Source organism: Leptodactylus fuscus, chromosome 9 (assembly GCF_031893055.1).
Source record: "Leptodactylus fuscus isolate aLepFus1 chromosome 9, aLepFus1.hap2, whole genome shotgun sequence".
Taxonomy (NCBI): Eukaryota; Metazoa; Chordata; class Amphibia; order Anura; family Leptodactylidae; genus Leptodactylus; species Leptodactylus fuscus.
This window is the reverse complement of record NC_134273.1, coordinates 39,052,186-39,066,862: the sequence shown is the minus strand read 5'-3', so window position 1 is coordinate 39,066,862 and position 14,677 is coordinate 39,052,186. Positions and strand designations below refer to the sequence as shown.

Below are 14,677 nucleotides of genomic sequence, written 5' to 3'. Positions count from 1 at the left end.
AATAATTATATCATGAAATGGACACAGATAAATGAAAGATATTCACCAGTTATACATGTGTCACTTTTGTATAAGGCAGTGATCGATCTATGCTGTTGTTATTACACCGCTCTTACAACATATTTACTGAAGTTGGCTCAGTGGTTATGTTCTTCTAATAAGTAACCCTTGACATGCACACTAAGCCGCAGTGTTACATATATCATTCTAGACTTACCAAGATGCCGAGTCCAGGCAAGTTCTTATGGAGTGGATGAAAGAGCGTCAAGAATTAAGGTAAAACTTTGTGGTTTATATTTTTTGCTCAGTTTTTAGGGCTGACTTGGTGTTACCCCTTAAGTGATGATTCTAACTGTAAACCACACTCTGATTAGAGTTAGTGCAGACATAATCAGATTGTATCTTCTGCCACCTCTTGTCCCCTGTATATGTAAGTGAGAGAAGGCACTGTGGTAAGGTTCAAAAGGACCTTTCGCCTCCTCCATCAACTCAAACACTTTTTATCCTTTTAGGCTCTTCTCTGCTGATTCTGGCTCAGTTGGAATTTTTTTCTATAGCCTCCATGGTTGCCAAGCTATCAGTTCTGTTAGTTTTGGTATCTGATATGCTAACTAGACAGACTAATGTCAAGTGGGTGTTGTCAGACAGGAACAGGCAAGGAAGCTCTTACACTATCTGCTTCTGATTGGAGCGCTAAATTACCCCCCTGCCTGTTACTGACACCACCCACATGACATTAGAGAGACTAGTTATCATATCAGACACCAAAACTACCAGCACTGATAGCTCTGGAATGGTGAGGGCTAGAAAAAAAATCCCAAATGTGCCAGAATACCAATTCTGCCAATGAAGGGCACCTAGGATGAAAAGAACTTGAGTTGCTGGAGGTGGTGAAATTACATGGCTGTAAAACCTACCTTTCTGTGGTCTTGTATCGGTACGATAAACACTTCTATGCTAATGATGAATTACCTTTGAAGAAGAACAGTGCTTGGGGGGCTGATCCTGATACTTAGTAGAACGTAGTACGTAGTGTAAACAGGTTATACCTGCTCAAAAATCAAGGAGAAAGGGGATGTGCACAATTAAGTATGGACTTATATTATGGGCACCAGGAACCCTAATGCAGGTAGAAACATGGCAGTGTCAGCTTCACCTGCAGTGCTTTTTGTAGGTCTGGGTTATGGCTATTTTTTTTACTTTGTGCAATAATTTCATTAAAAAAAATAAAAAAATTCACAGAATGATACAGAGGTGCTACTACAACCTAACTGAGACAAGCCGTATACTTAAAATGTAAGGAGAATTCCTTAAGCTAAGAGTAATAATACAATGTGGGGTATAAAATAACCCCCACTAGCCCTCTCACCTATTCCCCGTGCTCCCCCCCTTCCCCCCTCTTCCTTTTGTTTTTTTGTCTTCTTCTTTTTGTGTATTGTGTTAAAATTTGTTTGAAAAATTTCAATAAACTTTAATGTAAAAAAAATAAAAATAAATAAATAACCCCCACTAAACATGACCTCCTCCATGATATGATATGAAAAGATTTGTCATTACAGGTCTATTACCAAGAACTTATTCAATCCTCAGTTTGGCAGCATTTTTAGAACTTTCCATAACCCAACATACTTCTCCCGAAGGCTGATCAGGTTCTCCGACATCTACATGTCTTCTATCAGTTGCCTATTAAATTATGATATCAACTTCACTTTTTATCCACGACGTACCCCACTCCAACATGAGGCTCCATTATGGATGGATCAGCTGTGCACTGGCTGCATGAAGACCCCTTTCCTAGATGAGATGGTTCACATTCGATAACAGACTCTGAAATTTAGGTGAGTTATTCCAGGTATGAAGGCTTTTACATGGTCCTATGGAGGACATAGCAATGCACAGTGTGTACAGGTAGTTATTTCATGTTGTGCCTCCTCCTGCTGTACTGCACTGTAAGGCTGGTCTTACACAACAGTATTGAATGTACTTTCCGCAAGTTGCTGATCGGCAACATAGAATTGCCGCTCTCGCCCATAGAGTTCTGTGGGCAAGTCCGTGCAGTGCCGCAATTCACAGCCGTTACGGACATGTTCTATAAAATATCCGGTGGTGTAAGAGGCTGCATTGAATATAATGAGTCCGCAATTGAAAACCCTCAATTGCGGACCATTTGCGGACTTACATTACGGCAGTGTAAAACCAGCCTAAGAGTTTTTTCCATCAAGGAAAAATTATTCCATATCCATATAATTGGGTATAACTTTCAGATCAGTGGGGTTCCAACTGCTCAGTCCTTCAATGGGGGGGGAACAAAGAATCACTTGCATTGATGGAAAAGCTCCATTAACAGTAGTGTACTGCTACTAAGAGGATCCATAGACGTGCCAGGCAGCCATGATGGTTGATGCATCTTGTACTGGATGTATAGTTATTTATATCTCACTTTTTCTTTTAAGGAGTTTGCAGGAAATATCAGTCCATATCCAGATGGGTCCATGTCTTACTACAAACCTATCAAGGAAGTCAAGTTTCTTGAGAGTTGCTTGGTACATTAAGGTCCACAGACCCTGACACTAAATCTGAGTTTACATGTTGTGGCAATACCAGAAATTGCACCAAGACTGTGTCTAGAAAGTTCAACAGTACATGTAGTTTTGCTTCTGCAATGAACAGCTATAGATTTTTTTTTTCATCACAAATGGATTTTTCATGCTTACATATCCAAAGGCTAGGTTATCAGTATATGATCTGTTGGGGTCTGACATCCAGACCCCGGGCAGATCAGCTATTTAGGCAGACTCTAGGTGCCAGACGCTACTGCAGTGGAGCGTGTGCAGTTTTCTGCTATTCAAGTAATGAAACGGGGCTGTGGTTCCCTGGAGTTATCGATATACAATGGATGGGAGTGCGGCGTTGCTCCTTTTACTTAATAGGAACAAACTGTTTCCAGTCCATGTCCACTGCTTCAGCTTTCAGCACCTGGAGCCTTCTGGAACAACTGATCGGTGCGGGGTCCAGGTTTCAGAACTCCAAAGATCACATACTGATGACCTATCCATTCGGGGCCTGGAAATTCCTTAAGACTAGAGATGAGCGAACAGTGTTCTATCGAACACATGTTCGATCGGATATCAGGGTGTTCGCCATGTTCGAATCGAATCGAACACCACGTGGTAAAGTGCGCCAAAATTCGATTCCCCTCCCACCTTCCCTGGCGCCTTTTTTGCACCAATAACAGCGCAGGGGAGGTGGGACAGGAACTACGACACCGGGGGCATTGAAAAAAATTGGAAAAAGTCATTGGCTGCCGAAATCAGGTGACCTCCATTTTAGACGAATAGTGGATTTCAAATCCGGGTCATATGAGAATGTGAACTTTGTGACTATGAGACAGGGATAGCTGTACAGGCAGGGATAGCTAGGGATAACCTTTATTTAGGGGGGAATGTTATTAAAAATAACTTTTTGGGGCTCTATCGGGTGTGTAATTGTGATTTTTGTGAGATAAACTTTTTCCCATAGGGATGCATTGGCCAGCGCTGATTGGCCGAATTCCGTACTCTGGCCAATCAGCGCTGGCCAATGCATTCTATTAGCTTGATGAAGCAGAGTGTGCACAAGGGTTCAAGCGCACCCTCGGCTCTGATGTAGCAGAGCCGAGGCTGCACAAGGGTTCAAGCGCACCCTCGGCTCTGATGTAGGAGAGCCGAGGGTGCACTTGAACCCTTGTGCACCCTCAGCTCTGCTACATCAGAGCCGAGGGTGCGCTTGAACCCTTGTGCACACTCTGCTTCATCAAGCTAATAGAATGCATTGGCCAGCGCTGATTGGCCAATGTATTCTATTAGCCTGATGAAGTAGAGCTGAATGTGTGTGCTAAGCACACACATTCAGCTCTACTTCATCGGGCTAATAGAATGCATTGGCCAGCGCTGATTGGCCAGAGTACGGAACTCGACCAATCAGCGCTGGCTCTGCTGGAGGAGGCGGAGTCTAAGATCGCTCCACACCAGTCTCCATTCAGGTCCGACCTTAGACTCCGCCTCCTTCGGCAGAGCCAGCGCTGATTGGCCGAAGGCTGGCCAATGCATTCCTATGCGAATGCAGAGACTTAGCAGTGCTGAGTCAGTTTTGCTCAACTACACATCTGATGCACACTCGGCACTGCTACATCAGATGTAGCAATCTGATGTAGCAGAGCCGAGGGTGCACTAGAACCCCTGTGCAAACTCAGTTCACGCTAATAGAATGCATTGGCCAGCGCTGATTGGCCAATGCATTCTATTAGCCCGATGAAGTAGAGCTGAATGTGTGTGCTAAGCACACACATTCAGCACTGCTTCATCAAGCCAATACAATGCATTAGCCAGTGCTGATTGGCCAGAGTACGGAATTCGGCCAATCAGCGCTGGCCAATGCATTCTATTAGCCCGATGAAGTAGAGCTGAATGTGTGTGCTAAGCACACACATTCAGCACTGCTTCATCAAGCCAATACAATGCATTAGCCAGTGCTGATTGGCCAGAGTACGGAATTCGGCCAATCAGCGCTGGCTCTGCTGGAGGAGGCGGAGTCTAAGATCGCTCCACACCAGTCTCCATTCAGGTCCGACCTTAGACTCCGCCTCCTCCAGCAGAGCCAGCGCTGATTGGCCGAATTCCGTACTCTGGCCAATCAGCACTGGCTAATGCATTGTATTGGCTTGATGAAGCGGTGCTGAATGTGTGTGCTTAGCACACACATTCAGCTCTACTTCATCGGGCTAATAGAATGCATTGGCCAATCAGCGCTGGCCAATGCATTCTATTAGCGTGAACTGAGTTTGCACAGGGGTTCTAGTGCACCCTCGGCTCTGCTACATCAGATTGCTACATCTGATGTAGCAGTGCCGAGTGTGCATCAGATGTGTAGTTGAGCAAAACTGACTCAGCACTGCTAAGTCTGCATTCGCATAGGAATGCATTGGCCAGCCTTCGGCCAATCAGCGCTGGCTCTGCCGGAGGAGGCGGAGTCTAAGGTCGGACCTGAATGGAGACTGGTGTGGAGCTATCTTAGACTCCGCCTCCTCCAGCAGAGCCAGCGCTGATTGGCCGAATTCCGTACTCTGGCCAATCAGCACTGGCTAATGCATTGTATTGGCTTGATGAAGCAGTGCTGAATGTGTGTGCTTAGCACACACATTCAGCTCTACTTCATCGGGCTAATAGAATGCATTGGCCAGCGCTGATTGGCCGAATTCCGTACTCTGGCCAATCAGCACTGGCTAATGCATTGTATTGGCTTGATGAAGCAGTGCTGAATGTGTGTGCTTAGCACACACATTCAGCTCTACTTCATCGGGCTAATAGAATGCATTGGCCAATCAGCGCTGGCCAATGCATTCTATTAGCGTGAACTGAGTTTGCACAGGGGTTCTAGTGCACCCTCGGCTCTGCTACATCAGATTGCTACATCTGATGTAGCAGTGCCGAGTGTGCATCAGATGTGTAGTTGAGCAAAACTGACTCAGCACTGCTAAGTCTGCATTCGCATAGGAATGCATTGGCCAGCCTTCGGCCAATCAGCGCTGGCTCTGCCGGAGGAGGCGGAGTCTAAGGTCGGACCTGAATGGAGACTGGTGTGGAGCTATCTTAGACTCCGCCTCCTCCAGCAGAGCCAGCGCTGATTGGTCGAGTTCCGTACTCTGGCCAATCAGCACTGGCCAATGCATTTCTATGGGGAAAAGTTAGCTTGCGAAAATCGCAAACTGACAGGGATTTCCATGAAATAAAGTGACTTTTATGCCCCCAGACATGCTTCCCCTGCTGTCCCAGTGTCATTCCAGGGTGTTGGTATCATTTCCTGGGGTGTCATAGTGGACTTGGTGACCCTCCAGACACGAATTTGGGTTTCCCCCTTAACGAGTTTATGTTCCCCATAGACTATAATGGGGTTCGAAACCCATTCGAACACTCGAACAGTGAGCGGCTGTTCGAATCGAATTTCGAACCTCGAACATTTTAGTGTTCGCTCATCTCTACTTAAGACTAAAGCCCCACATAGCATCCTGCAGCAAAAAAGCGTTTCTTCCTGGTTCCACATCGCTTTGCACAAAAAGTTTGCAGAGGTTTTCTCTGCTGATTTTCTGCTTTAATTACACCTATAGGGAAACCACTGTCGTTTCTGTAGGTATAATTGACATGCTGCGATTTCGTTTTTGGAAATCCCAGCGAGTCCACTGTGCGTCTTTTACCACAAAGTGGGGATGAGATTCGCCTCATGGGGTCCTGGCCTCAGGCTGAGGCCCCACATTGCAGAAATGCAACAGTTTTTTTTGGTCCAGATTTTGTTGCATTTTTTTGAGCCAAAGCCAGGAATGGATTCAGAAGAAGGGAACAGTATAAGAACTTCCCATATATTTCCCATTACTTCTGTAGCCATTTTTGCCTTTGGCTCAAAATAACGCAGCAAAAACAGCAATAATAAAAGCTGCGTTTCCATAACGTGGGGCCTCAGCCTTAAAGATGCTTCTGTAAATGTTCCCAAATCTGATTTCATTGCTATTGCTTGAAAAAAATGCAACATAGGCTAGAAATCATACAACACATCTCTGTACTGCATCTAAGCCGAGACGTGATGGAGCAGGACACACAGGTCTGTTCAGACCTGTGATTACAAATTATGTGATTGCAAATTCTGACTCAGTAAATGGATGGGAGTGCACAATACCTACAGTATTATATTCTTACAGGTCCCCAGCAGACTGAGGCTAGGGGTGCACATTCATTTGGGTGGATTGCACCATTTGAAGTGGCCATAATAACATCTATAACATCCATTCTGTGGTTAATTCTGTAAGAACACATGGGATACAATGGGTTACATTTATCAATACTATCGAACTTTGAACTAAATATTTATCAATAGAAGGCCAAGACTTTTCTTTCTATGTTTGCAACAATCTTGAAAAATGTGAATCAGAATTTTGGAGCTTCTAGCGTCCCCTTTTGCTCTAGCTGCTGATTTACCAGTATACATATCTTTACCAGCAACATTAACATTAAGGCCCAATGCACACTGCTCGGGGGAGGAAGAATATCTGCCATAATCGTTTGTCTGCCATACATTTTCATTGTGTTAGTGGCACATGCCCAGTTTACAGACATTGACATTTAGCGCCACAGAAAAGATGTGATCACTCAACGAAACACAACCAGTTATTGACCATATATAAGGGCCATAAGACGACTATTCTCTAGCAGTAGAGAGAATGTATTCCCTATTATTCCCCCCTGTATCCTTTATAAGCCTATGTAGATAGTGATCAGAGTCTTGGCAAAAAAATAGTGTTAATGTCTGCAATCCTGATGATCTAGGAAGGTGAAGGGTGGCTAAAGTATGTGTCTCTGGGGGTCAGTAGGAGAGAACAGGTTAATACCAGAATCCCTGGTTGTCTGAGTCATAGAACGGCGTTATCAACACCATCACTGAGGACATTGTTGATGGGGTAGGGCAGGGAGGAGGTGAATGTCTGTATCGTTGGTGGTCTAGAGGAGAGTTGGGGTTAATCCTCCATATCTGATGTCCAGTGGGTTACCCTCCTCTATGCAGTTGTAACTACAGCCACATAGTTCTCTCTGTGATCAGGCAGAGCACTCATGAATCGCTCTCTTAAGTGAGAACCTGCATAGAGTAGACCTTTTATGACTGGGTGGAGATTTTAGCCTACATGGTGTAACATTTGAAGGTTTAGGACTAGTCTCTGGTTTAAGCTACGTATAGACAAACAACAGAATATAGTATTGGTGGTGTCAGATGCCACACAGATTGCACAGGATCTTAGCACCCCCAGCCTGGCACAGCTTTAGGAGGGAACATCATGTTGGGTCAGTTATTGTAATGGGAACACAGTAACTGTGAAAAGCGCTGCTTAGATAACGCACAAACCTGTAGATTTTCTACCAATATACAGAAAACATGTCTAATATAAGATACCATGGAGTTGGGTAACAGTGGAGCACTGCCCTCTGTTATATGGAAAGTGCTAGAACAACATTTTTTGTTTGAAACCAACACTATAATTTCTTCTATATTACCGCTACTGGTGGGCAGGCGCTTTTCTCATAACTGACATAAGAATTGGCCTTGTCACCCATAGCAACCAATCACAACATGGTCTCCCTGTCGTCCTACAGCAGCACAATGTGGGGGTATTTCTGCCCCTGTGTGTGCTGGTAGGACAGGCGGAATTTTTAATCAGCATTTAAATGAATATGCATGACTAGGCCCTATAATAGGACACAGGGACCTTCCCCCCCACATGTTTTTTTCTGTCCTGTGTGGTGGGACAGGTGTACAGGCTCTGTGGCGTCCAGTATGGCTTGGAAGATGGTGTCTGTGAATCTTCTTCATCTTTTCATTTTCTTTCTTTCTGAGAGAAAGATCTAGGTTTATATTGGACAGCGGTCATTCTAAGCTGAATATGCCTGCCCGTGTCAGATCACAGCCGCCAAGCAGCTTCAGTCTACAAGAGCAGTCTCGGCTTCATGGCTGGGTCAGATTTGTTCTGCAGTTTCGTGGTCCTCCCTACTTACCTTTGTGAAGCACTACAGATTGAGCTCCCGTGCTTCAGATGCTACCGCCTTTGGGTGGTCGGTATTGAACTCTGTAAGACGAGGAAAACCCTCCCTAGGGGGATTACTTGCCATCTCCCCACATTGTGCTGCTGTAGGATAATGTAGATAATCTCTTTTCCCTTAGTCTTAACAGCAGCACAAGACTTCCCTCCCTATATGATTTGATGATGTACTTTAGTATTAATACGCATGGGGGAGGTCCATGTGCCCTCTTTTAGGGCCTAGTCATGCATATTCATTTAGATGCTGATTAAAAATTCCACCTGTCCTACCAGCACACAGGGGCAGAAATACCCCCACAATGTGCTGCTGTTAGGACTAAGGGAAAACAGATAATCTACATAATCAACGATTTCATCTCCTAATTTGTCTTCGTCACCAGTAGCAACCAATCAGAACATGGTTTTCATCTACTTATTTGGCAGTGTCACCCATAGTAACCAATCACAACATGCCTTTCATCTCATAATTGGGGTCAGTCACCCATAACAACCAGTCCGATCATGGCTTTCATCTCATAATTTACTTTGGTCACTGTAGTCAACAAGGACAGTTTTTCCTTCAGTTTTGGGAAATAAGTGTTTTTATGTTTGGTTAACCCCCTTAAAAGGGCTGTCCAGTTTAGAAAACCCATGTTTAAATACTGTGTCTGAAAATCCTGACTTAATAGAGGGGTTGTCTGCTCAGGACCCTCACCTTTTGACCACAGTAGAGAGTAGCTTTAAAATCTTCTTGTGCCCTGGAAGAGGTGCCCTGTCCTGTATTACACAGACTACATTTCCTGCAGCGCCACCATTGAGAAAATGGTTAAACACAAAGCCAGGTTCCCAGTAAGATTTCAGCTAGTCTCCGGGCTCACAGCTGAGGAACGCTTTGAGATCTACTATTTGTCCTGGTGTGCTGCTAACAAGTAGGGATTATCCAAAGCAGAGAACCCCTATAAGTCTATGATGCTATAATGTGTATTTATGTGGCCTGTTGTTATATGCTGACATGTCTTACATTGTCTCCAGACTGCTGAACAATAAATAATATATGTGATGCTATCCAGTGTATTTCTTACGATGGTTCCCCCAGGCAGGGCTGAGATTCCCTATTATGCCTGGTAGAGACATAGGGGGTCACTTATCCAGTCTCTTGTACCTATTTCTTCTAATTCTGCCCTTTTTTAAGTTTTAAGCAGATTTATCAGGGGTTTGCTCCTATCCTGATGGCTTTTCCACAAGGCTCGCCACTTTTCTTGGAATCGCAATGTCCTCGAGGTGAAATTGCACAAGATTTATTATGATATTAGGCAGGTGGAAATACACCACAGAAAAAGGGACAAACAGCTAAAAAGGGCAAAAAAAAATTATACAAATAGAATATTTCTCCTATGGTCCACAGTCAAGTGAAACTTCAATTTCTGAGTTTAAGGAATTGTGCTATTAAGGACACTTATACCCTTTCCACAGAACAGGGGTAAGTGTCAGATCACTGGAGGAACGACCGCTGGGTAATTAGAACAGAGGGCTGAAAGTCCCCCTAAAGCCTCCTTATGAATGGAGCGCCAGTGCACTTGTGCAAACCGCACTCTATTCACTTCTGCGGGACCGTGGGCTCTATCTGAGATTACAGCTCCAGCAGCCTCAGAGCAGTGAATGGAGTGCTGGGCATGCAAGCACAAGAGCTTACAATCTACAAGGAAGGGGGGGGGGGGGGATAGAAACTGCTAATATGGTAGTACTATCATACCACTGGATTTATGTTTAAAGCTACATGTTTTTTTGTGCTGTCATTGCATGCTTCCTCCTGCCTCAGGGAGAGAATCAAAACAAGTCTGTGTAATATGGAGAGGCAGTCTGTTGTGCAGCAGATATAACTGTGTACTAAAATGGTGCAGTGACTATAAGTACTCAGGTATGTATATCTAATATAGTGTCTGCAATGACGATAAGTACATAGGTATGTACATCTAATGAAGTGTGTATATACAGTTACTCTTAGTACACAGGTATGTTTATCCAATAAACTGTATAATGCAGATATGATAAGTACTAGGTATGTACATCTAATAAAGGATGTATATGCAATTACTATGAGACTATTTAGCTGTACTACTCAAACTGTGTGTGGCTATAAATCTGTGTAAGTATCAGCACACACAGAAGTTTACAAACAGTTGTGGTGCCAATACAGCTAGAGATACTAAGGTCATACTGTGGGGAACATAGAAAAATAAAATGATATATACATATAATACATTTGGTAGACTAATGGTATATTTATGTGCAACAACTTTATAAAGACATTTGTAAGACTGATAATCCCTTCTGTACATGTAAAAGACAAATCAAAAAGAGACAAATCAATTTAGACAAAGAAATTACAGAACCAAATCTGCCGCATGTAAACTTATAGATGCCAAGTGTAAGGCCCACTGCATCTGGAGGGCCAACACCATAAACCACAATAACCAGTCAATGAGAAATATACGTTATTGAATGCACATTAAAATGGACACAAATAGATTACTTTACTAACTGTTGGTAATCCGTTTGTGCCTGCCTTCCATAGACCTACATGTAAAAAAAAAAAGTTCTAAATCAGCTTTTTAGGATTTTTACAAGGTTACAGAAACTGATTTCATGCAGAGAGACAAACACTAATGTGAACCTGGCCTTAGATGGTTGCAATTGTCCCTATGACGTTTAGACTCACACCACCATGTTTTTCTAGATCACTTTATTAATACTGTAAACAGCAGCACATTATTGTCCATATGGAATCTGTAGGTCAATTATTCGTTTTTAGTGTTCTTGATTCTTTTCTTAAATATCCTCATATATCACCAGCTATCTGTAATATATATATGTACATATATTGACCAATTTACAAATATTTATATGTGTAAACATGAATGATACATTTTTAGTTCCACAGGATGTCTCAATAGTCAGCAAACCAAAGGAATTGTAAACTGTGTCAGTTTTATTATCTTGACGGCTTAATGAAGGATGTTGCAGATATCAGAACTCTCGTATTCATCATTGTATGGATCCTGAAAATAATAGAAAGAATTACTATGTTAGTTAATGGGGTTTCCAGCTTTCACCCACTTCAGTGGGGCTGTGATCATCCTTTCCACTTGTCCTGTGATTCTTACCATTGGTAGGGGCTCTACCTATCAGACTATAAGGTAGACTATTCACATTATTGTTAGAATTCTGTTTTGAATAATAAAAAAAAAAAGTACACTAACTGATGGGTTTTTTAAACCATCCCCTAGTGTGTGATTGTGCCATTTCCACCGTGTATCGGCTCTTTTGGATGGAAACAAAAGTCGGACTTGCAGCATTTTGGCTCCATCCAAAAACTAAGGATACATGACAGATAGCAATGGATCCATTTTTTTTTTTTTTAACATTGAGTTCTATGGAAAATTAAATGGTAATCCGATTGTGCCCGTTTTGCAATACGTTTTCATTCTTCTCTGAGCATACTCAGAAAGAAGATGATACGTTTGTAAGCCATAGATATTGTTAAAAAAAAAAAAAGGACTTCACATTCGCCATAAGTCTGTTATTTTGAACAAAACCAAAAGTTCTCTGCGTTATCTCCAGAATAGTAACAGATCTGTATACAACAAAACAAATCCGGCAGTGGGATTTTTATCAGATCTGTTGGTGTCCATTGTTAACATTCTCTGATGCATACTAACAACAGTGTTGTGAACGTCCCCGAAATGATGTTTCCTCAATGACACGTTTACTTCAATGAAAAAAATACCACAATGCACAAATTTACGTATTTTGGTCACCTGGCTTCCCTTCCAAAAAATTATTTTTTAAAAGTGATCAAGTTCAACTACAAATTGGTCTGAATAAAAACTACAACTTGCAGCAAATAAAGAGCCCTGGCATTAGTGAACTAAAGTTATAGACAGAATACAATGACCCCAGGAAAATCCTACATTTCCTAAACTTTACCTTTTTTATTATTTTTTTTTTAGTAAGCACAGCAAAATATAAAACTATATAAATGTTATATTCCCATAATCGTAATGACCTGCCAGCAAAGCCTCCATTAAATTTTTTATGCAGCGTGAACTCCATAGGAACAAAATGCAAAAAAAAAGATAAAATTGTGGGTATTTTCACACAACCCCTCCCCCAAAAACATTAATAAAAGCTAATTAGATCATTATATGTACCCCAAAAAAATGGTGACAAATGAAAGTATAACTTGTCACACAAAGGATAAGCTATGTCAACACAAAAAAAAGTTATGCATTTTGGAAGGCAGAGATGGAAAATATGAAAAAAAAAGCTCGCTGGGCATTAACGTATAAACTACACCGCGTCCATAAAGGGTTCAACTCTGATTTTCCCTACACAGACTGCTAAGATGGCTATAGCTGCTACATAGGTTTGTTGACAGATTCCAGTCGAGTGTCCAGATGGATTTATATCTGGCTGATTCCGTAGTTTTCTGCTCTTGTATCTTCCTCTGGTTGGGCTTTTGTCAGCTGGATATATAAGATGTAAGCCAGGACTGGTGGGGGATTCTCTACAGGTTGTAAATAGCTACAGTGGAGGACTATCCCAAAGTCTTACCTCAAGCTGATCTAAGAAAGCGCTGCTGACACCAAATACTGGATTAGGGATGGACACCAGTGGAGGGTTTTGTAAACCTATGTCTTCATCCTCTTCCTCCTGTAGATAGAGATTATCAACTGAGTAGCCAGTAACATTATTACAATTGTCCGGGGATTTTAGACGGACCTTTTTGTGCATAACAGATGGAACCACCACTAGGGCTTGGCGACTATGAGCTAAATAGTAATGATGATTACGTGAACATCTTACCTTGTTTACAATTAGTGAACAATTCTTTTAGGAGACGCCCTTCTACTCCATTATTATTATATTTGTTTCCTTGATTTATTGCCAAGTCCTATGCCATGTATTATTCTGCACATGTACTTAGTGTATATCCCATGTAATAGTTTTGGGCAGCCAGTATACAGAGCAGTCTATACCATAAGGGCTATGTGTACAACTCTTTATTGAGTATATATACTGTATATACAGCACTCGATCCAGTTTGGATAATAAATATATTTGACATATCTTTACAAACCTTGAATTGCCTGAAGTGAAATCCGAGTGTGTTCTTCCTGTAGTAGAAGTAACCAGCAGCCACCGCAGCCACAGTCAGCAGGACCAGAAGTGTGACCAGTGCTGCGGTCAGTGGGTGAGAGATTTGGCTTTCGGGTATATCCTGGAATGACAAATGGAAAATCAGTAAGACCATCACAAATCAGTATGGTAAGTAATTGGTGTTTACTTACCTTCACGGGCGGTGCCATCAATGGACCTTTTATTATATGGATGATTCCATTGAAGGCCGGGATGTCCCAGTGAAGAATGACATTATCATTTACAACCTTAGGACACTGGAGGGAAAATAATAGGATTGACTTATAAGGCCAGTTTCTCACACAATTTTCGATACAGGAAAATATACAAAATCCACTCATGGCACTGTATATAAATAAGATATGGGAAGTGCTTGTGTGACATTAGTGCAAGTTACTTACCGGGGATGTGGAACAATTTGTAGTTTGTGAAACGGAAAGGTTGAAGCCTAGGTTAGAAAGCAGAGTGCTTCCATGTGTGAGGTTTGTGTATGGCACTGATATGTCCAGTTTAGACATATGATGCTCCAAGTCCCTCCATGTTAAAGTCTAGAAAAGAAAATTAGATAAGTTGGAGTAGATAAGATTTGACGACATCTACTGTGAGTAGTGGATGGGGTGATGGCTCAGGGGTGTCCTTCATTCCTATTCAGGCTTTCTAATGTGCCATTACTAAGCCGTTCCTGGTTTGTTTATCCTTATGTTGACATCTTGTAGCGATGTACCGTTACTTGATAAGTGGTAAAGTGCCTCCTACCACTGTGTATGGACAATGCTGAGGGGTGGCAGGGGTTGGTCATTGTGTTAGTATAAATTAGTATTTAGCAAATCTTCCTTATGATCTTCTGCCATTATTTTATTATTCATTTGCTTCCTAGATGCAAAA

General features: G+C 42.3%; 2 protein-coding genes across 2 annotated transcripts in view; one reads left to right on the top strand and one right to left on the bottom strand.

Annotated features, from left to right (window-relative positions):
* The window catches only part of NT5DC2 (5'-nucleotidase domain containing 2), a 33,359-nt gene extending 30,284 nt beyond the window's left edge, over positions 1-3,075 (top strand). The window contains exons 13-15 of the mRNA XM_075286517.1: positions 212-276; positions 1,560-1,838; positions 2,454-3,075. Coding sequence (XP_075142618.1) covers positions 212-276; positions 1,560-1,821 — 327 coding nt within the window. The 3' untranslated portion in view covers positions 1,822-1,838; positions 2,454-3,075. The remainder of the gene's footprint in view (positions 1-211; positions 277-1,559; positions 1,839-2,453) is intronic.
* An 8,361-nt stretch (positions 3,076-11,436) lies between these two features.
* Positions 11,437-14,677, bottom strand: part of STAB1 (stabilin 1) — a 121,834-nt gene continuing 118,593 nt past the window's right edge. Inside the window, exons 65-69 of the mRNA XM_075286785.1 lie at positions 14,194-14,340; positions 13,945-14,049; positions 13,734-13,874; positions 13,208-13,306; positions 11,437-11,652 (exon numbers count right to left, since the gene is read on the bottom strand). Coding sequence (XP_075142886.1) covers positions 11,599-11,652; positions 13,208-13,306; positions 13,734-13,874; positions 13,945-14,049; positions 14,194-14,340 — 546 coding nt within the window. The 3' untranslated portion in view covers positions 11,437-11,598. The remainder of the gene's footprint in view (positions 11,653-13,207; positions 13,307-13,733; positions 13,875-13,944; positions 14,050-14,193; positions 14,341-14,677) is intronic.